The 16,622-nt window shown below is 36.0% G+C and overlaps 1 protein-coding gene across 1 annotated transcript in view; it reads right to left on the reverse strand.

The window, feature by feature from the left end:
- Nucleotides 1-2,115: 2,115 nt before the first annotated feature.
- UNC13C (unc-13 homolog C) overlaps nt 2,116-16,622 on the reverse strand; it is a 138,516-nt gene continuing 124,009 nt past the window's right edge. Inside the window, exons 30-32 of the mRNA XM_050309689.1 lie at nt 5,284-5,376; nt 4,391-4,550; nt 2,116-3,523 (exon numbers count right to left, since the gene is read on the reverse strand). Coding sequence (XP_050165646.1) covers nt 3,238-3,523; nt 4,391-4,550; nt 5,284-5,376 — 539 coding nt within the window. The 3' untranslated portion in view covers nt 2,116-3,237. The remainder of the gene's footprint in view (nt 3,524-4,390; nt 4,551-5,283; nt 5,377-16,622) is intronic.

Here is a 16,622-nt window from a genome sequence, read left to right on the forward strand (position 1 = left end):
AATAATCTCTCTCTCAACCCCTATTGAAGTGTTATATAAAACTGTCAGTCCTGAGTATACTTGTTAACTTGAAATGCTGTCATATCACAAGCTTCTCTAAATATATTTGTTTTATTCAGGTGCACTTCAAATGGTTCCTATGTAGTAACAGTTCCTTGGAGAATGGAAAATTTGTTCTCCAATTAATCTTGCTGCTCTTCCCCATCTTTCTTTTCTCCTTTATCTCCCTAAGTGTGTGTATTTATATTTGCTATCTTATCAAACCAGTACAAATGGAATTCCAATTAGAGTTTTGATTACATCAGTTGTTACTGAGAAGTGACACTGCAGAACCAGCTGCTGTCAGTTGACTAAGTTTAGCTCAGTTGAATTCAGAAAATTTTCTCATAAGTTGAAAAGATGTATTTTTTTAAAATGGAATGTTTACTTCCCTAGAAGAGATTACAAACATTTTAAAACACCACTGAAAACTCTTCCTTATCAAGCATTTTGACTACATGAAATGTGTGAGTTCCAGCTGCTTGTGCTACAGAATTGCATATACTTGTATTTTGATTCATAACCATGTTGAAAACAGTCCTGTGGTCTAGAGTTAACATACTTCCCTCTTATCTTCCACTTGACAAATTTTGATATAGAAAGGAAATATTTCTCTGTTAAAAGCAGTGAAACATTAAAGTGCACTGTGGGAAGCTGTAGATTAACAGGACTGGCTTTATCAGCTTGCCTGATCACCCCTGATTACACATTAGTGTGTGCAGCTGAGGAGACCACTAAGAGCATAACTGACCTCCTTCACTAATTCAGTTGTTACTCCTTTGTAGGTGAATCTCAGGGATAAACAGTTAAGTGGGTGCTGATTACATTATGCACTAAAACGTGTGCCATTTTACAGTAGAATAAACAGCTACAGAAAAATATGATGGAAGTGCTCCAGGGAAAAAACCCAGAAGCTGTTTACTCCAACCTTTCTGAATTCACAGAGCCACAAATGAAATATTGTGGAATTCTCTTTGCATTTTATCCACAACAGTGTTACATAGCAGGAACCACCTCATGTCTTCATTATTTCTCTTTTTTATTTGAAAATGAGTCTGCTGATGTTTTCTTACATTATTTTTTGTTAACTGTTAATAGATTCTGTGTTTTAAATGTCATCTACTGTTGACACTTTGGGCTATACCTTGCAGAAAGAGTTAGGAAGCATTGGACTTACAAGCAGAAATTTCTGAGGAGGCGATATTATACTCAGATTAAATCCTCTTTAATTTGTTTGAAGTTACAGGTGCTACACCTGATACTATTAAAGTTACAAAATCTGAATTAAGAAATCGCTTCATGTCTACACTGATGATTACATTTTAAGATGTGAAATTATCAGCATAACTTTTCACATGCAAAAGTGGCTTTGTGAAGTGATGAGTTAAAAAATGTCCCCATCAAGAGGTCCCTCTGCCATCACATGTTCTGCAATGCCTATCAGCAGGATGTGCACTAATAAGATAACCTGGGTCCAGCCCACCCTGATATGATCTTAGTGGAGCATTGTTAACTCTCTAAAGGCTGTGCAGATCTTCTCTGAATGTCTAAATATGACAAATCTACTTTTTAGTATTCACGGAAGAGGATTAAGGGTGTTGAAAGACCTCCTTAAAATCTCTTTTAAATATCTCCCAAAAGGTTCTCCTGGAAAGAATCTGGTTTGCCTCTATGGAGTCATGCACCACATTTTTAGAAGGCTGGCATCAACATTCCAGCTACGTCATGTCCTCCCTTCCTCTTAGTTATTTCTTCCCTGAAGCAAAGCTGCAACTCCAACCTGTGTAACTAGAAACACTTGTGACCAAAACCAATGACAAACCTGTATAATTACAGAACACTATGTGTATTATTACACAACATTATATTATATATCTATATATATATCTACCTAATTTATTCTATTTTTTAAGACACCGAAATGCCAACTCTTATACTTATAAAACAGCCAGATGATAGACAGTGCAAATCTTACTTTAATATATTATAAAGTTATATAGTAAGCCCACTGCATGGGCTTCACATGCACATAAACCCAATAGTTACATAAATAATATCAAATGACAAAACTAGAAAGCAGTTTCTGCATACTTTATTTTACAATTCCTCACTAAATATATTTACAGGACACAGAGTTTGCTTTAGTGCAATACATAGTAATGTTGCATAAGTACAAACTGTTGAACATTTCTAAAAAAAAAAAAATAATTAAAGAAATAAAGCACTTAACTGATGTTACAGCTAAGTATGTAAAGCAACGTTATAACTCTGAGTGAAAATGCTCACAGCATCTTTTCTTTTCATAAACAATTTCTAGAAACAAACCACAAACCGGCATTACATATCCCAAACTACCAAACCTTGTACAGTACCATATCATTTAAAAAATGACTTTTTAAAAGCACATATACTGTACTGTACAGCAATCTGTTCTACAGATACTGACTTACTCTTTAATACAAATATGATATTACCATGGCAGTTTTGAAGAACAAAGTTATCTCAAGATATCAAACATCAGTAACAAACTCTGGTAAGCACAGCTTCTTGAGGACCTGCTTTAACAGCATTTCTTCACAGTGATATTTATGAAAGGTTGGAAAAGAGATTAGCATAAAATATTTCCATCCTTTTTCAGTTTTTATGCAAAAATCATTACTTTATATTGGTAATTATAAAATTACAAACACTTTCTATAAGTAACTGCATCTGTAGTAATGATAGAAAAAGTTATCAGTAAGACACCTAAAATGAGGCTTGGATAAAATGATAGTTTGAAGAAAACTAGGTACCTCATTTGTAAAATAATGGTAAAGGAGGTAACTTAATTTAGAATAAGCAACACAGTAATTTAACAGAGACAACCTATTAATCAGTTAAAAAAGCTAATTATTTATTAATAAATGTTAAAAAATAAAGGAATTGTGATGAGGTGAAATCAACGTTTCAAAAGATCTGATGAAACATTTACTCTTAGTTTTGGCACTTCATTGGAACAATTACTTTACCAAAGACCAAAATATGTATAAAAGATATACAGCTCCTTGACATACCTTGCAAATATAGTACATAAGTACTGGCAAACACTGAAAACATAGTTAGTTAAACATTCCCACAGATTTGCACATGCATGCACTATTCAGACAACAGCATTGTATCTATGTTCTGGCGGTGACAATCTTGCATTACTCGAGGATTTTAGGCCGTTTCTTCAGCAGATCTTGTTTCTGTTTTAAGTCTTACAAACTCTTTAGCAACTTCATCATTGTTCCTCTGAGAAAGTATCCTAAGAATGGTTAGCCCAGTCTCATCCACGGAGATGTTTCTCAGCAGGGGGTACCAGGAGGCACAGCTCCCTTTCTCCGCGATGCTTTGCAGCTGAATGACTGTCATTCCTATAATTCGGTCCTCCCGAGCAAAGCAGTAATCTTTCACTGACAGGTGAAGTTCGTAGGCTCCTGGCTTATCTTCATTACTCAGCATGCTGTGTGGATTAAAAATTGTGAATTTAGAACAAGGAGTTCAGTTGAATTCCCCCAAGGAATGAATTCGCTCTAGAAATCTTGGAAAAATTAAAGTGATAGTGGTAGTTTAACTTTCATTGTTCCATTTTGTTGCAACAAATATAATTTAGTTTTAAACCTCCTACATGTTTAATTTCTCAGATGCTACTGGTGATGTAGCCTCTGTTCCCACTGACCTGAACAGGAACAGAGAATTTGCTCATAACCTAAAATAGGCAGTTACCTTTCCCTAGAAAATCACTGGTAACAAACATCAAATGGAGTTTTGTGGTCAGACTGAACTCATTCCCAGTCAGGACTGGAGGATAAGAGGATGAAAATAAATTGGTCTCACTTATAAAAGGGAGGAGGAGTAAACACCGAGGAGTGCTATGAGAAGTACTATATTTAAAACTTCAGGTTAGGTGAAAATTTCTTACAGTTTTAAGGATTAAATGATAACAGAATTAGATAACAATACTCTTAACAATGTGCAACCCTTTACATATCTCTATAGGCAGAAAGCCCCAGATATGTAGCAGTAATAATCCATACTTCAGTCCACATAACTACTGAGGCCAATGGATCTCTAGGTATAAAACCAGCTATTCCTCTGTAGGCAAATGAATTATGCATTTTAACCAGCTTTTACAAGACTGAGAGCTGAGTGGCTGCCATTCATCTTCATATAAATATAAGATACAAATGAGTAAATAATTTTGAAGTGGAGTCTCTATCTATGGATTTTGACGTGTATAGCAGCCTTAGGATGGGGTTTTTTATGTTCTTACTGATTTAACGGCAAAAATTCGCACAAAATATGCAAAGAGCAGACAAAAGAGACTTACAATTGGAAAGTTTCATTGTATTTTGGGGACCACGTGTTGCTCTTTGTCTTGGTTCCATGTTTTCTTTTCTTGTCACTTAGTTTAGGGCCTAACATGCAAACTTCCACAAACGGCCGGAACATGGCTGTCGTTTGCCAGTTTAGATTATTAATTGCCACAACTATAAGGAAATAAAAGAAACAGAGTTAAATAAATTTCTGTTTGGAAGACTTCCAATTAATTACCCTGCATGACTTTGTATATCCAACAAAAGGTGACCTGAGAGCTTTCCTGTAGGATACCAATACCTGGCAAGCCCAGGAGGAGCTTTACCTGTTCTCTGCCAAGTAAAGGTGTCTGACTACTTTTGGGCTCAACAGTATCAAACATAAACATGTGTTTTACAAATCCTTTACATTTACAGCCTTTTTTTTTCTTGTCAGTTACCTTCACTGTAATTAAAAAATCAGCTTATACTAATCTGAGTGATACTGGGTTTCTCTCTGAAATTCAGGTTGTGCAGAACAAAGACATTGTGTTAAAAAGGCAAATTCTTAATGCTTAGTGCAGTCATTCACCAGCCGGCTTTGCTGCAGCTTTTAGAAAGTTAAATGATATACAAGCAATATAGAGGATATTTTGACACGTTTTAATTTATACCTCCAACTTTATAACTTAAATTTTAACTGTCTACACAGAGAAGCACAGACAGTACTTAAGTGCACAATCTGGACTTCTGTTGATGTTGAGCAAGGAAAAAGCACATTCCTAATCACCTGAAGCATACTCACAGCTTCACAAGGACTGTAATACTTAATATTTTTTATTATTGGTGTGTTTTACTTAGGATGTAGTCCTTGGGGGTTTGCTCTTTGTTGTTGCTTTCTTTTTAAGGTTAGCTGCTGGAAACTTACCTTTTACAGTGACTTTATGCTCCCCAGTTCCAGGATGTGTGGAGACATCCACCTGTATAGATATCTCACCCACGGAATTATTAGCAGTTTGAGCTGAAACAATAATTAATAGGTTAGCACATCTGGCTTCAGGAGATGTAGTGAAAGTTGAGTGGTATTTTCTGTCAGAAACACTTAGACATTTCTGACATGTGTTTCACATTTAAGTGTGAATCAGTTACAGATTCATAAATGATTTTGCCACAAAAGTACCTGGCAAAAGCAAATGTCAGTGTCAAGTGCCTCAATAAAATAAATTATCCTGTTCATCTGGAACTTTCCATTTTTGTTGTCATCAGATGTGTTTGTATCTAGAAATGCAAAAGTCGGTGGTTTTGTCAAACTTTGTTTCCTTCCATGTGCACCCCAAAAATCTTACTGACAGTAAGAATTTGGTAAGTTACTTCTGTGTTGTTATTGATGAATCCTTTACTGGGGGTTATGTCTCAGCAAACTATTAAAGTTCTTCAGTAGCACAGACAGAGAGGCTTAAAGAAAAAAGAGGAAGGTTGAAGGGATGGCAGAGGAACCAGAAACTTCAATTTTAAAAGTTTTGCTTTTGAGCACCAACAGAGGTTTTAAGTCAATTTGCACAGAATGATTCTTTTAAAGGATTCTCAGTATGTATTGAAAGGTCCATTAATATATCAGATTAGAACAGTACAACATAAAATTGGATGTGTTGTTCTTTGCTTGGGTGACTCTCAGTGTTGAATTCTGTGAGCTGCACTTGTGCCCCAGTGTAATCTCTGTGAACCACATACGAATTACTACCCCTTTATAACTGCCTACTGTTTCTGGGGGTAGCAGAGGAATGAATTCATCTTCCTTCTATTTATACAGAAATTCCTTACCCACTGGTTCCCCATCAATCTATATGTGAGGAGAATCAAACATTCCTTCAGAAGTTTTCCAGCAGTTCTTACAGGAATTAAGGAAGGGGTAGGGAGAAGAGTGTTTTATGTAATAATAAAGGGGGAAATGATTTCCCGCCACAAATTAGTTTATACCTAGAATATTTTTGTTCCTTTATCATGCATAGTTTGTTTTGTTGGGTTTTTTTCCTCTGAATTTCCTCACCAGTGGCTTCCTAGAAAGGAGTTCCACAGTGCTGTTTATTCATTGTGTTGGCATGATCTGTAATTACACTCTCTACACTGGATGAACACTGCAAGGTCAATTAAATTCTCTTACCCCAAGTGTTACTGCTTCAGAGAACAAGGTTTTTTCTTTTTTTTTCCCTGATATATCAAAATGTGGAAATTCAGTAATCATTTAATGTGCTGAGAACCTTGAACATTTTCCTGCATTTTCCAGCTTTCAGGTGAGTTTGGCTTGGAATTGTAATAAATCTACTTTTGGAATATAGTCAACAGTGTTTTAGCAAAAATATACAGTGTCAATATATTAATGTAGTTATAGCTACCACTTCTGAATTGCAGAGTACCTGTGTTGGATTCAGTAATAGGCAGAGGGTTTGGACCACTACTGACATAGAAAAAAGGAATTTATTAGATATCAGCTTTTTAATGACAAGCAGTTTAGTTTCAATTACAGCAATTAAGTTTCTTTTTGTATTTGCATAATTACTTAAAGCTGCACTCTAAGCTGGTGAACCATTCCTCATCTTGCTCACAATAAATAATGTGTAATTTTTGTTTAAGAACTTCTATAAAAAGTTAGGAATCAAATGGACCAGAAAAGCTAAATAAAATTAGTAGAATAGCTTTATTGAGAAGGGTAAACCAAAGTATTAGCCAACTACAGTAAAATTTGTTTTTATTTGGGAAGAGAAAGGGAACTCTCTTTGGTCAAGGTCATAAATTTAATGCTGATTTTCTTTTCTCTTGCAAACACAGTGTCCTTAGGCCATGTATCTGAGTAGCATGTTTTTAATGGAGTTACCTTTAACCCACAGTGCTGACTTGTGTGAAAAAGCCTTCCCTTATATTTTTGTGGATTAAATGAAGACAACACCAATAATTCAGAAGGCAGCTTATCCAGGGTAGAACTCCAATACTATACATGATATATATTTCTATATAGGGTGTTCTCATTGGCTTTGTGATGCTGTAAAGTAAATCAAAGAGAGTAGAGACTGGAGGTCCTGGAGCATTAATCTGTCTTGTTCTTTCATACTGCAAAATCCCACCTTTCTGAATTGTTATACAATGCATGGATTTCAAACTTAATGGGTTCTTTTTGTGGTGGTGAACATTTTTATGGACAATGCTTTTTATTCCATGGATAGCCTTCCTTCAGTTCTGAAGTTTGAGTTGAACATACTGTAACTCTTCAGTCTTTAATCTTTTGTTCTGATTGAAAAGCTCTCAATGCCAAGTTGGACAGGAGAAAAGAACTAGGAATTTGCAACACTTAAATCTTAGGGCCACTGAATGTGTAGGATAAACTGAATGTGCTGAGAGAATGAGAAGTTCTTGAACTCTCTCCCAGTCACAATTAATAATAATTTACTTCCGATTGCAGTGGAAGGTGAGTTAGGCTGATGCTGAATATCACTGAAAATATCAGGCAGTGCAAATTACTTGTTTTAGCCTCTAGTTTAAAAAACCCCAAACCAAACCCTGGTCAGGAGAAATCAGGAGTGTTGTAAAAGAAAATAATTAGCATTTTTTTTTAGATAGCTCAGGCAACAGCCTGTGGATGATGCTCATAGTGGAGTTTGCTCTGTTAACCTCTAACAGTGCCATGTATGATTTTACCAAAACAAAAATCTATGAATCTGTAAGATAAGGCTTGCTCTGTTTCTCCAAATTTTTAATTAACTTATGCAAAGGATATTCTTGCAAAGGTCTTCTAACAGATCTCCCATTCCTTCTCCTGATAGGCCGTAATTCACAACACTGCTCTAAGCAGTACCAGAGATCTATGGTGGGATTAGCCCTGTGTGCACAGATCTGCTTGATACGGTTATAAAGAAACCTCTGCAAAGCATCCCATGGTTTTGTACTGAAAGCAGCTGACATTAAAATGATCCTACATTCAGTATTGCTGAGGAAACCTCCTGCAGCAGAATGTCTCAACCAGCAGAGACAATTTCTAGTGGAGTCTAGAATATAAACTCGTTTTCTTTCAATGACCACCCCATCCATCTTTCTCTCTCTTTCTGACCTGCTGAGCAAACTAGAGATACAATTTTAGGACATTCAATATTTGCTTAGAGCAGCTCTTGTTGACGTTCAAGAACTGTGGCACCTAATTTTAAAGTCTCTGATCTGCCTATTTCTGCTGGGTTTTGTTTTCTTTCTTGCTACCAGTTCTTGTAAAGTCACAGCAGGAATTAGTGACTCTGATTGCACTACAGAAAGGTCCATTTATCCTACCACATCTAATAAGCCAATTTAACTGACAGTAAATATCTAGCCCTGCACTGCAGAGGATGACTGCACTTCTCTTCCTTTAAGTGCTGTAATATAACTCATTCAAAGATTAGCAAACTTGTAAATGATTTTCCTTTGAAAACCTTATGGATATTTAACTATTGCTGCTTGCACTCTAAACTCTGCTTTACATTTTATTTGTTAGGATATTCATGTGATTTAAAATACAGCATGATAATCATGGTCATGGTAGTGATATTGGCTACATATGCACAGAGAAACAAATTCCCCTGCCTTCTATTGTTTTGTAGGTATCTTTGGAGAAGTGTGAACTTGTGGGCTCTGGTAGAGAAAACAGCAGAAAATGCAAGGGAAAAATGGGTCATGTATATTTTGTAACAACAGAAGCTCCCTGTATTTTCTATGATGATATTCCTGCTAAATGCAAGAGAATCCTACTGAATCAATCTGTGATTGTGCACAAAAGCATTACTGTGGAAGGGCTCCTTTGTGCTCCTTGATCCCTTAGAAGCAAGAAGTTTTCAAATGAGGAGTACTTTGGAAAATGACTTCTAGTTTTGCATAATAAAAGACCCCAGCAGAAATAAATGGGATTCACAGAGGATGAACTAGCATAAAATTTAAGAACAGAATTTCAGGCCTTGAAATGGCAGGAGGAGTACAGCTGGTGGAGTGTACTTTTCAGCTGTTCTGGAAGTTGAGGCATGGAAACTGGGATGCTTTCATGAGTTCTTAAAAAAATAATGGAAAATATTCAGAGCAGTTTGGTTTGGAGGCTCCAAGGAGCATTGGTATGCAGCATGGACCTCAATGAGAGTGACAAAACGAACCTGAGAAGCTGAGGTAATGATTGTGCTGTTCACAGGTCTCAGCTCTGACTCTCCAAACACCACAGCTATGCTGCTGTGAATAGTTAAGAGAGCAGAGCTTGTACATAATTACTAATGTATCATTTCATGATGTGGAACATCATCTGCCTTATGTACTGTCTGATGATAACAATTCCTTCATTTGAAACAGCTTTAAGATCTTTTGATATTCATCTTCCTGTTGGTAGTCTCACATAAAATCCTTAAATCTGGAGGAGGTTTTATTTGAGGGTCTGTTTCTCACAACATAAATGATAAAAGACATTCTTGCATAACAAGAATTCTTTTTCTGCTGCAAAGTCATCTTGTAGCAAAAGAGAAGAATAATGGAGTGTTTTTGTCATTCTTCACCTAGGGACATATTATTTTTGTTTTATCCAATAACAATTACAGCTTTCAATAACACAGATTTTATGCCTTTTCCCTGTCTTTTTCTTTCTTTTTTTTTTTTTTAAATGCTGTACTCCAGAAGCATTAGTTGGTAAAGTGTTTGTGGTCTATGCAATGCCTTTTCTTGTTTATTGGTGCTTGCAAGGACAATTCTAATTATACAGTCATATTTTAAAACATGCCCTTTTCTTCCCAAGTGTTTATGAGAGCAATATGCAGCTAATCATTGTCTCTCTGAGCCTTTCCCCAAACTTGCATTGCATTCATAAAGCTTATAGGATTTGTTTGGGAAATTGTGTTTTATTCAAAAGTTCTGTTTTATTAAAACCCCCCAAATCTTATCAGTTAATGATGTAGATTGTGTTTTTCCTCACCCTTCTGTCGAGTTTATAGATCTGTTGAGCCTTAAGTATAGGGTTAAGTTGTCAGAGTGTATGTGTAAGACTAGGTGGATGAGACAAGCAGGCATCGTCAAAACTGGAGGCTTGCGGAAATTCAGTAGAAAAATAAAGGCTGAACTTTGTCACCCAAACTAGCAGCATGTGTCCAAAACCCAATGCAGACTGAGATTCGTGGTCTTTCTCATCTCAGGTTCCAGAAAAGTCAGGAATGTGCTGTATCCCTCTCTTAATGCAAGAAGTTATGTATGTCTGAGGAAGGAATTGATTCCATTTCTGGAGCTGGAATCTATTAAGCAGTTGGCACAGTGTCCAAAGGAGAACAGTGTCTGGTCTCAGGTGCTTGAAAACAGAGCTTCTATTAGGATTTGAAAGGTTTTTATTCTATCTGCATTTATTGCAATGTAATAATCTGTTACTTGCTTTGAAAGAAAAGCACTGAATGTCTGAATTTATTGAATACATAAAAATACATTGTCAGAAGTCCTTTACTTAAATTTCCTATTTTTTTTTCTTCACACAATTATCTTCTCATTTTCCATACATTCATGGTTCTTTACAATTACTGAAGGACTAAAATGACCCCTAGGTTGAGAAGGTACACATGATTTAAATAATTTACTTTATGCAAAAGAAGTGCTTCATTAAAGAGCAAAGGAATCTAATATTTACCAAGCACCCATTTGACTTTAAATGCTAATATGTTTTTTTACTTAACTAATCAGTGCTTATATAATAATAATGTAGGACAAGCTTTTTTAAAAAATTGGATTTTTTTCTTTTATTGACCTCGGACTTTTATAATTTGCCAAGATGACCATGTTGGTATTTGGGATTTCTCTCCTTCCAGCTGGCATGGATCTATAATCGATGTTAGGCTATTCACATTTTTCTTTTCTGCACAATTTATTTGAGCTCTCTGATTTCCCCAACTTCCACACTAAATGAAGGTGATTCATTCTTAGTGATTTTTTCAGCCTTTCCCTTCACTTTAATCTTAGTTGGTCAAATCTCTCTCTGTATATCTACACTGCCTCCTTCTAATGTCTGGGGTTTCTTGTATTTTATAGTTCTGGGGCTGGATGTTCTTTTATAGACTATCTTCTTCCCTAGACTTTGGTAGTTTCTTGGCTTTCTCCTCTTTTCATCCAGGCACTCATAAAGTTATGGCAAGTATTTTTGCCCCAGAATAGTCAAAGACAATAAGGTAGAGTCTGAAACAGTTTGTATGACTGTATTAAGTTTCTAAATCTGTGGAGGCTTACTTTTAAAATTATTTTTTTAATTTTTTTTATTTTTGTGTGTGTGTGTGTTTTGTGGGTCATTTGTTGTTTTGTTTTTTTTTTTTATTCCAGCTTTTAGGATTCACGAATTCAAGACCTCCTTTACCTCCCTGAGAATCAGAAATTTAGCTCTGAGGAAAAACAACTACCTGCAAACTAATCATCATGCATGCCATGATTTTATTACCCAAGACTTACAAAAGCTCACTGAGCACTGTGAGCCAGACCATAAAACCAGCTGACCTGGCAATGTTGCCCGTGGTAACCCTACCCTATCCCATTTGCTCACGAGCTTCTTCAGCTTAGAGCTGTTTATTCAAACACTGGACCTATGCTTTGACCTTACTTTCCATATAGGATGTAAGAATGAAAAAGCTGAACAAATATTCAAGCTTTCACAGTGCCCAGTGCTCCAGGAATTACACAAGCTATGAAATGAGCATTTTAATTCAGACAAACATCTGTCATCTTTTGATTGATGATGTCAATAAAATACATGTATTTGTCTGGCGTTCATCTGCCAGTTTATTAGAAGATAAAAGATTAGAGTGACTCATTGAGTTATTTTTCACAGGATCCTGAGACTCTGTGATTTAGATGAAAATCTTGAGTGTATTTTTAACATTTTCATTTAATACAAAGAGTAATTTAAAGCTGAATTGTTAAGAGAAAAGGAAAGCATCAGGGAAACCTGATTTTATCATGATAACCACACTAACTGCAACATGTGCTCTGCTTTAAAAGGTTGCTGCACAAATGGTTGATAATTGTTTGTGTTGGGGTGTTCTGAGAACCAAGACCAGTTTCTTGAAGGCTGACTTCAGCAACCATTTATTCACCAGGCTGCCATGAAAAGATTGAAAAGATTTAGAAGGTTTGTATTTGATTAGAAAACGGAAGTAATTTCTCTTACGGATCACTTGGTGTGACGGAATTAAGGCTGACAGGGGATTCGGCAGCATCTGTAAGCCTCTCTGTACAACTGCACAACGCCACAGTACCAAAACACATTCTCTCCTGCTGGAATTTCTGTGGTGTCAGACAGAGTGATATGAGGCATTCAGAGAGTATAATATAAAAGCAGAATATTATGGTGTTAATAGAAAGTACTGGTTTGAGTGTCAGTGGAAACCCAGTTAAGGCCTTTCCCTTCATCTCTGCCATGTTTTACACAGCAAGGGCTGGAACTGAACAACTCCATTGTGACCTTCCCTTATCTGGAGCTGCTGCTCTGTCCGTGTGGTAAGAAACAGGATGAGCCAGCTTTGATCTGGGGGGGTGTGTCCAACTGGCATCACCCTCCATGTATATGCATGTGTGTGTTCTGTCCAGCATTTTAACCAGCCAACACACAGGCCTCTTAAGAGGTTTATATATGTATTGAATGTTCCACTGATACTAATAAGAAGTTACTTTTAAAAACCGATGACATATAATTGATGGATACTTGTAGCTTGTGTTTATTCTCTTGAACACTTAATAGGAAACCAATATATAACTTGTTTCTAATTTAGGTGCTTTACTGTGTCTTTTAAGGAACAACCAGAAAGTTCACCAATATAATAGCCTCTTAGGTGAATATTTTGTAAAGGTCAACTGCTTTACCAACTGTCTGGTTTTCTATATGTGAACTTCAAAAATATTTGTTTTCTACCACTATTCTGAATGCATTTATTTTTCTATCAGCATACACCAGAATATTTCTAGTAGTTGTAATTCCACAGGTTTCTTTATTATTATATTTCCTCCTGTTTGTTCCTATACATTGCTTGCAATTGTGCACTGATTTCTGCAGCTTGTAATGCAGATCTGTTTTTTTTCTTTCATGAAATAGGGTTGTGTAACACACGATTCTGACCTCAATTTGAAACTACAGTGGATGAAGCAGGGATTATTTCTTGAGTTAAATTCTCTCTGAAGTATAGGTTATGGAGAACTGCAGGACTTAAATTTCCCGATAGAATACAGGTATAGCTTTCAAAACATGACAGTTAATCGTACAACAGTTTTGAGAAGCAAAAGCAGAAACAAATTTTCTTTTTGCATTTACAAGAGCTGCTAAACGATTTCTATTTTCTGTCATCTGATGTCATCTATCTGCTTGCCTAAACTAGAGTTAACTATCAGTTTATTATTTTAATGTGATTCCATACATTTAAAAAGGTATTGAGGTTCTGCTTTGCCTTGTACCATTACAAGTTGCAAAGGAACAGAGAAGTGAATTCTGGCTTGGCAGGTGCAAAGAATTTCTCTTCAGTTTTGTTTGTGTACCTTCCTTCCCTGTGTGGGTGACTTCACAAGACAAGTGTGGAGCTCCTGTTAGAGATACTCAATCTCATTAGGTAAACATGCTTATTATATTTTCTTGTTTTCAGATGCATCTTCCCCTTTTGCCTTTCAGTTGTCTGTCATAAGAATGAAGAAATCTGATACAGGCCAGCTGATGGGAGAGCAAAGCCTTTTCTGCAGCCTTGTAAACACCCAAGTAGGGATTGCAGTATGAGCTCTGTGTTGTGAGATGAATATTGATTTTTCTGCTTAAGTAATACAAATTATTTAGTCAAGCTAAAAAATACACTGCAGTCCTGCCACTACCTATTACTGTTGTTTATCTTACAATAACAGCAGCATTCTCTAATGAGGTTTATTAAGCTAAGCTGCTGTAAATTTATAAGAAAAAATATTTCTCTATTTCCAATAAATAACCATTTTTGATGCAACAGTGATATTTACTTTGGAGAAATTAGTGCTAATAAATGAGAACTAATTCAGGACACTGTGTTTGAGGTGCTGTCTTTATGTACATTGCTAAAGCTAAAATAATATTTGTTCAAGTGTTATTAGAGTTGATGCTAACCAAATGCAAATATTCACAACACAGACTTTCTGAAACTACTGAAGATTTAAGGCACTTCTTTAAATACAAGCATAAATATAATTTTTATTTTTATATCCTTTAATTAAGTAGTTTAGGAAGTGAAGTTATTAATTCAATAAAAAGGTGACTGCCTCTCTGTTTTTTTAGGAATTATTTTAGAGAAGCTTCACCTGTTCTGCTCTCAGCATTGAGTAATGGTAAGTCAAATATACCATAGAGTAGAAAAGTTCATACAATAGGCCAGTAGCTATGGATATAGTTTTACTTCAGCATTCTTCTGAAACAGAGAAATACAGTAAGAGTTTGCCCTTTGGTTTTTATAGTTTTGCCTTCATTGTGAGTATGTTGTTGAATTTAGCTCAAGTTTACTTAAAATTAACTTGTCCTGCCTGAACTGAAATGTGACCATTTTGTCTAGAGCTGTTGTAGGCTGATAACTTGAATAAATACATCAATATATAAAATATATGGCCATTTGCAGAAGGCTTGGAGCTTTCCCTGATATCCTGGGCTGATTTGCTGGCTGCTTTCCCCCTGTTACCCAGCCATGGTGTGTTCTGGCCATCCAGCACTGAACCCCCAGGTTCCTGCAACTGAGCTGGGTTTTACAGGTCAGGCTTGGCCATGTGCTGCTATTTTACAACTGATTCATTCTTGGCACAATTGTAGTGTGCATAAACAATTGTTTGGTCACAAAAGATTTTGAAAACAATCCATATTATAGTCTGAATTTATGCAAGCATATTATCCTGCAGCTGAATTTAGAGGAAAAAACCACCCAGTTTCACAGTATGAGCTAATGTTTGTTATCATTAGTGCTCAATCTAATAGCGACAATTTACAGCTGACAGAAGTCCAGAGGAAACAAGATCAATTGGAGATCTGAACCTTGGGTGATCTGTGTGGTAATGGTGTACTGATGCCAGAAGATTCTCACTTGGCTGTGTTTTATATACTCTTTGCAGAAGTATCAATGACCACAGAGCATGTTAAATACTGGTCACTCAGGCTTTGAAATGCAGTTCTCTTCACTAAACTGCCTTAAGGTTTTTAAAAGTCGTTGAGATGTGTATAAATGTCCATTTTGAAGACTCCAAAAGTGACCTGCTCCATGAACTGGTTCTTGGCAGCACTAGCACCAGTTATGGTTGAATAAGAAAACACTGATCCAGAAGAATGCGCTTACAACAGGCACTGCAGAATCACCTGACTCCCTCCTGGTTAGTGTTAAATGTGAAGTTCAGATAGGTGGAACAAAATTCATTAGCAGTTTATGATTCATTGTATGTAGTATTACAAAAGTTTTGCTACCAAACAATGCTAGTAATTTATTTGCAAAAGAGAATGCAATGCTGCTCTGTGTGTTTTACATGTGTGGGCTGGTATTAAAATAGGACAAGTGCTGGTAGGTTTTGCTTAATTTCCTAGAAATATTTATACTAAGGGACTATAATAAGATGAATTTCTCCCTATTGACACCAATGTTTAAATCTGTAAAGATCACAGTTTCTGCAGAATGTAATTTCCAAACAAGTTGAAAGTGTGTGGCAGATCTGGGATAGCAGTGGGGATGCAATTGAAGAGAAACCTCTCTCCTTTTGTGCCAGGGAGAAATCCAGGTTTTTAATATGATAGCATATGACAGAACTTAAGCTGTCACTAAGTGTGCTAATCTGGTACCTGTACTGTCTGTATGAACTTTAAAGATAAAAGAAATATGTTGTCTAATAAATAATTCTCATACTGTGGTTACAGATTTGTTTTCACAGTGCTGCATGAGCAATGAAATTTACAACTTCCTGCAGCACAGAATTGTTACAATTGAAAAATAAAGATCTTCAGCCATGACAAATCATTATATGGAGAAAAAAGAAAAGCAAAAAATAAGCAATATTTTCAGTTACTGAAAATTATTTCAGTTACTGAAAAAGTTACTGCTGACTTATGTGCTCAGCATTGTCATTCAAACATTTGTCTGCTTTGAAAACAGTCTGTGGAGGTGCTTTGAAGAGGAAAAGTCGTCAGAGTAAGATTACAGAAGTTAATTTCCTCATTCTTGTCTGGGTGACAACTTGCTTTTAAAGCATATGTCCATAATGATGTAGTCTCATGATGTATTT

This window comes from Myiozetetes cayanensis, unplaced genomic scaffold (genome assembly GCF_022539395.1).
Source record: "Myiozetetes cayanensis isolate MyiCay16 unplaced genomic scaffold, myiCay2020 scf14, whole genome shotgun sequence".
NCBI classification, from domain to species: domain Eukaryota; kingdom Metazoa; phylum Chordata; class Aves; order Passeriformes; family Tyrannidae; genus Myiozetetes; species Myiozetetes cayanensis.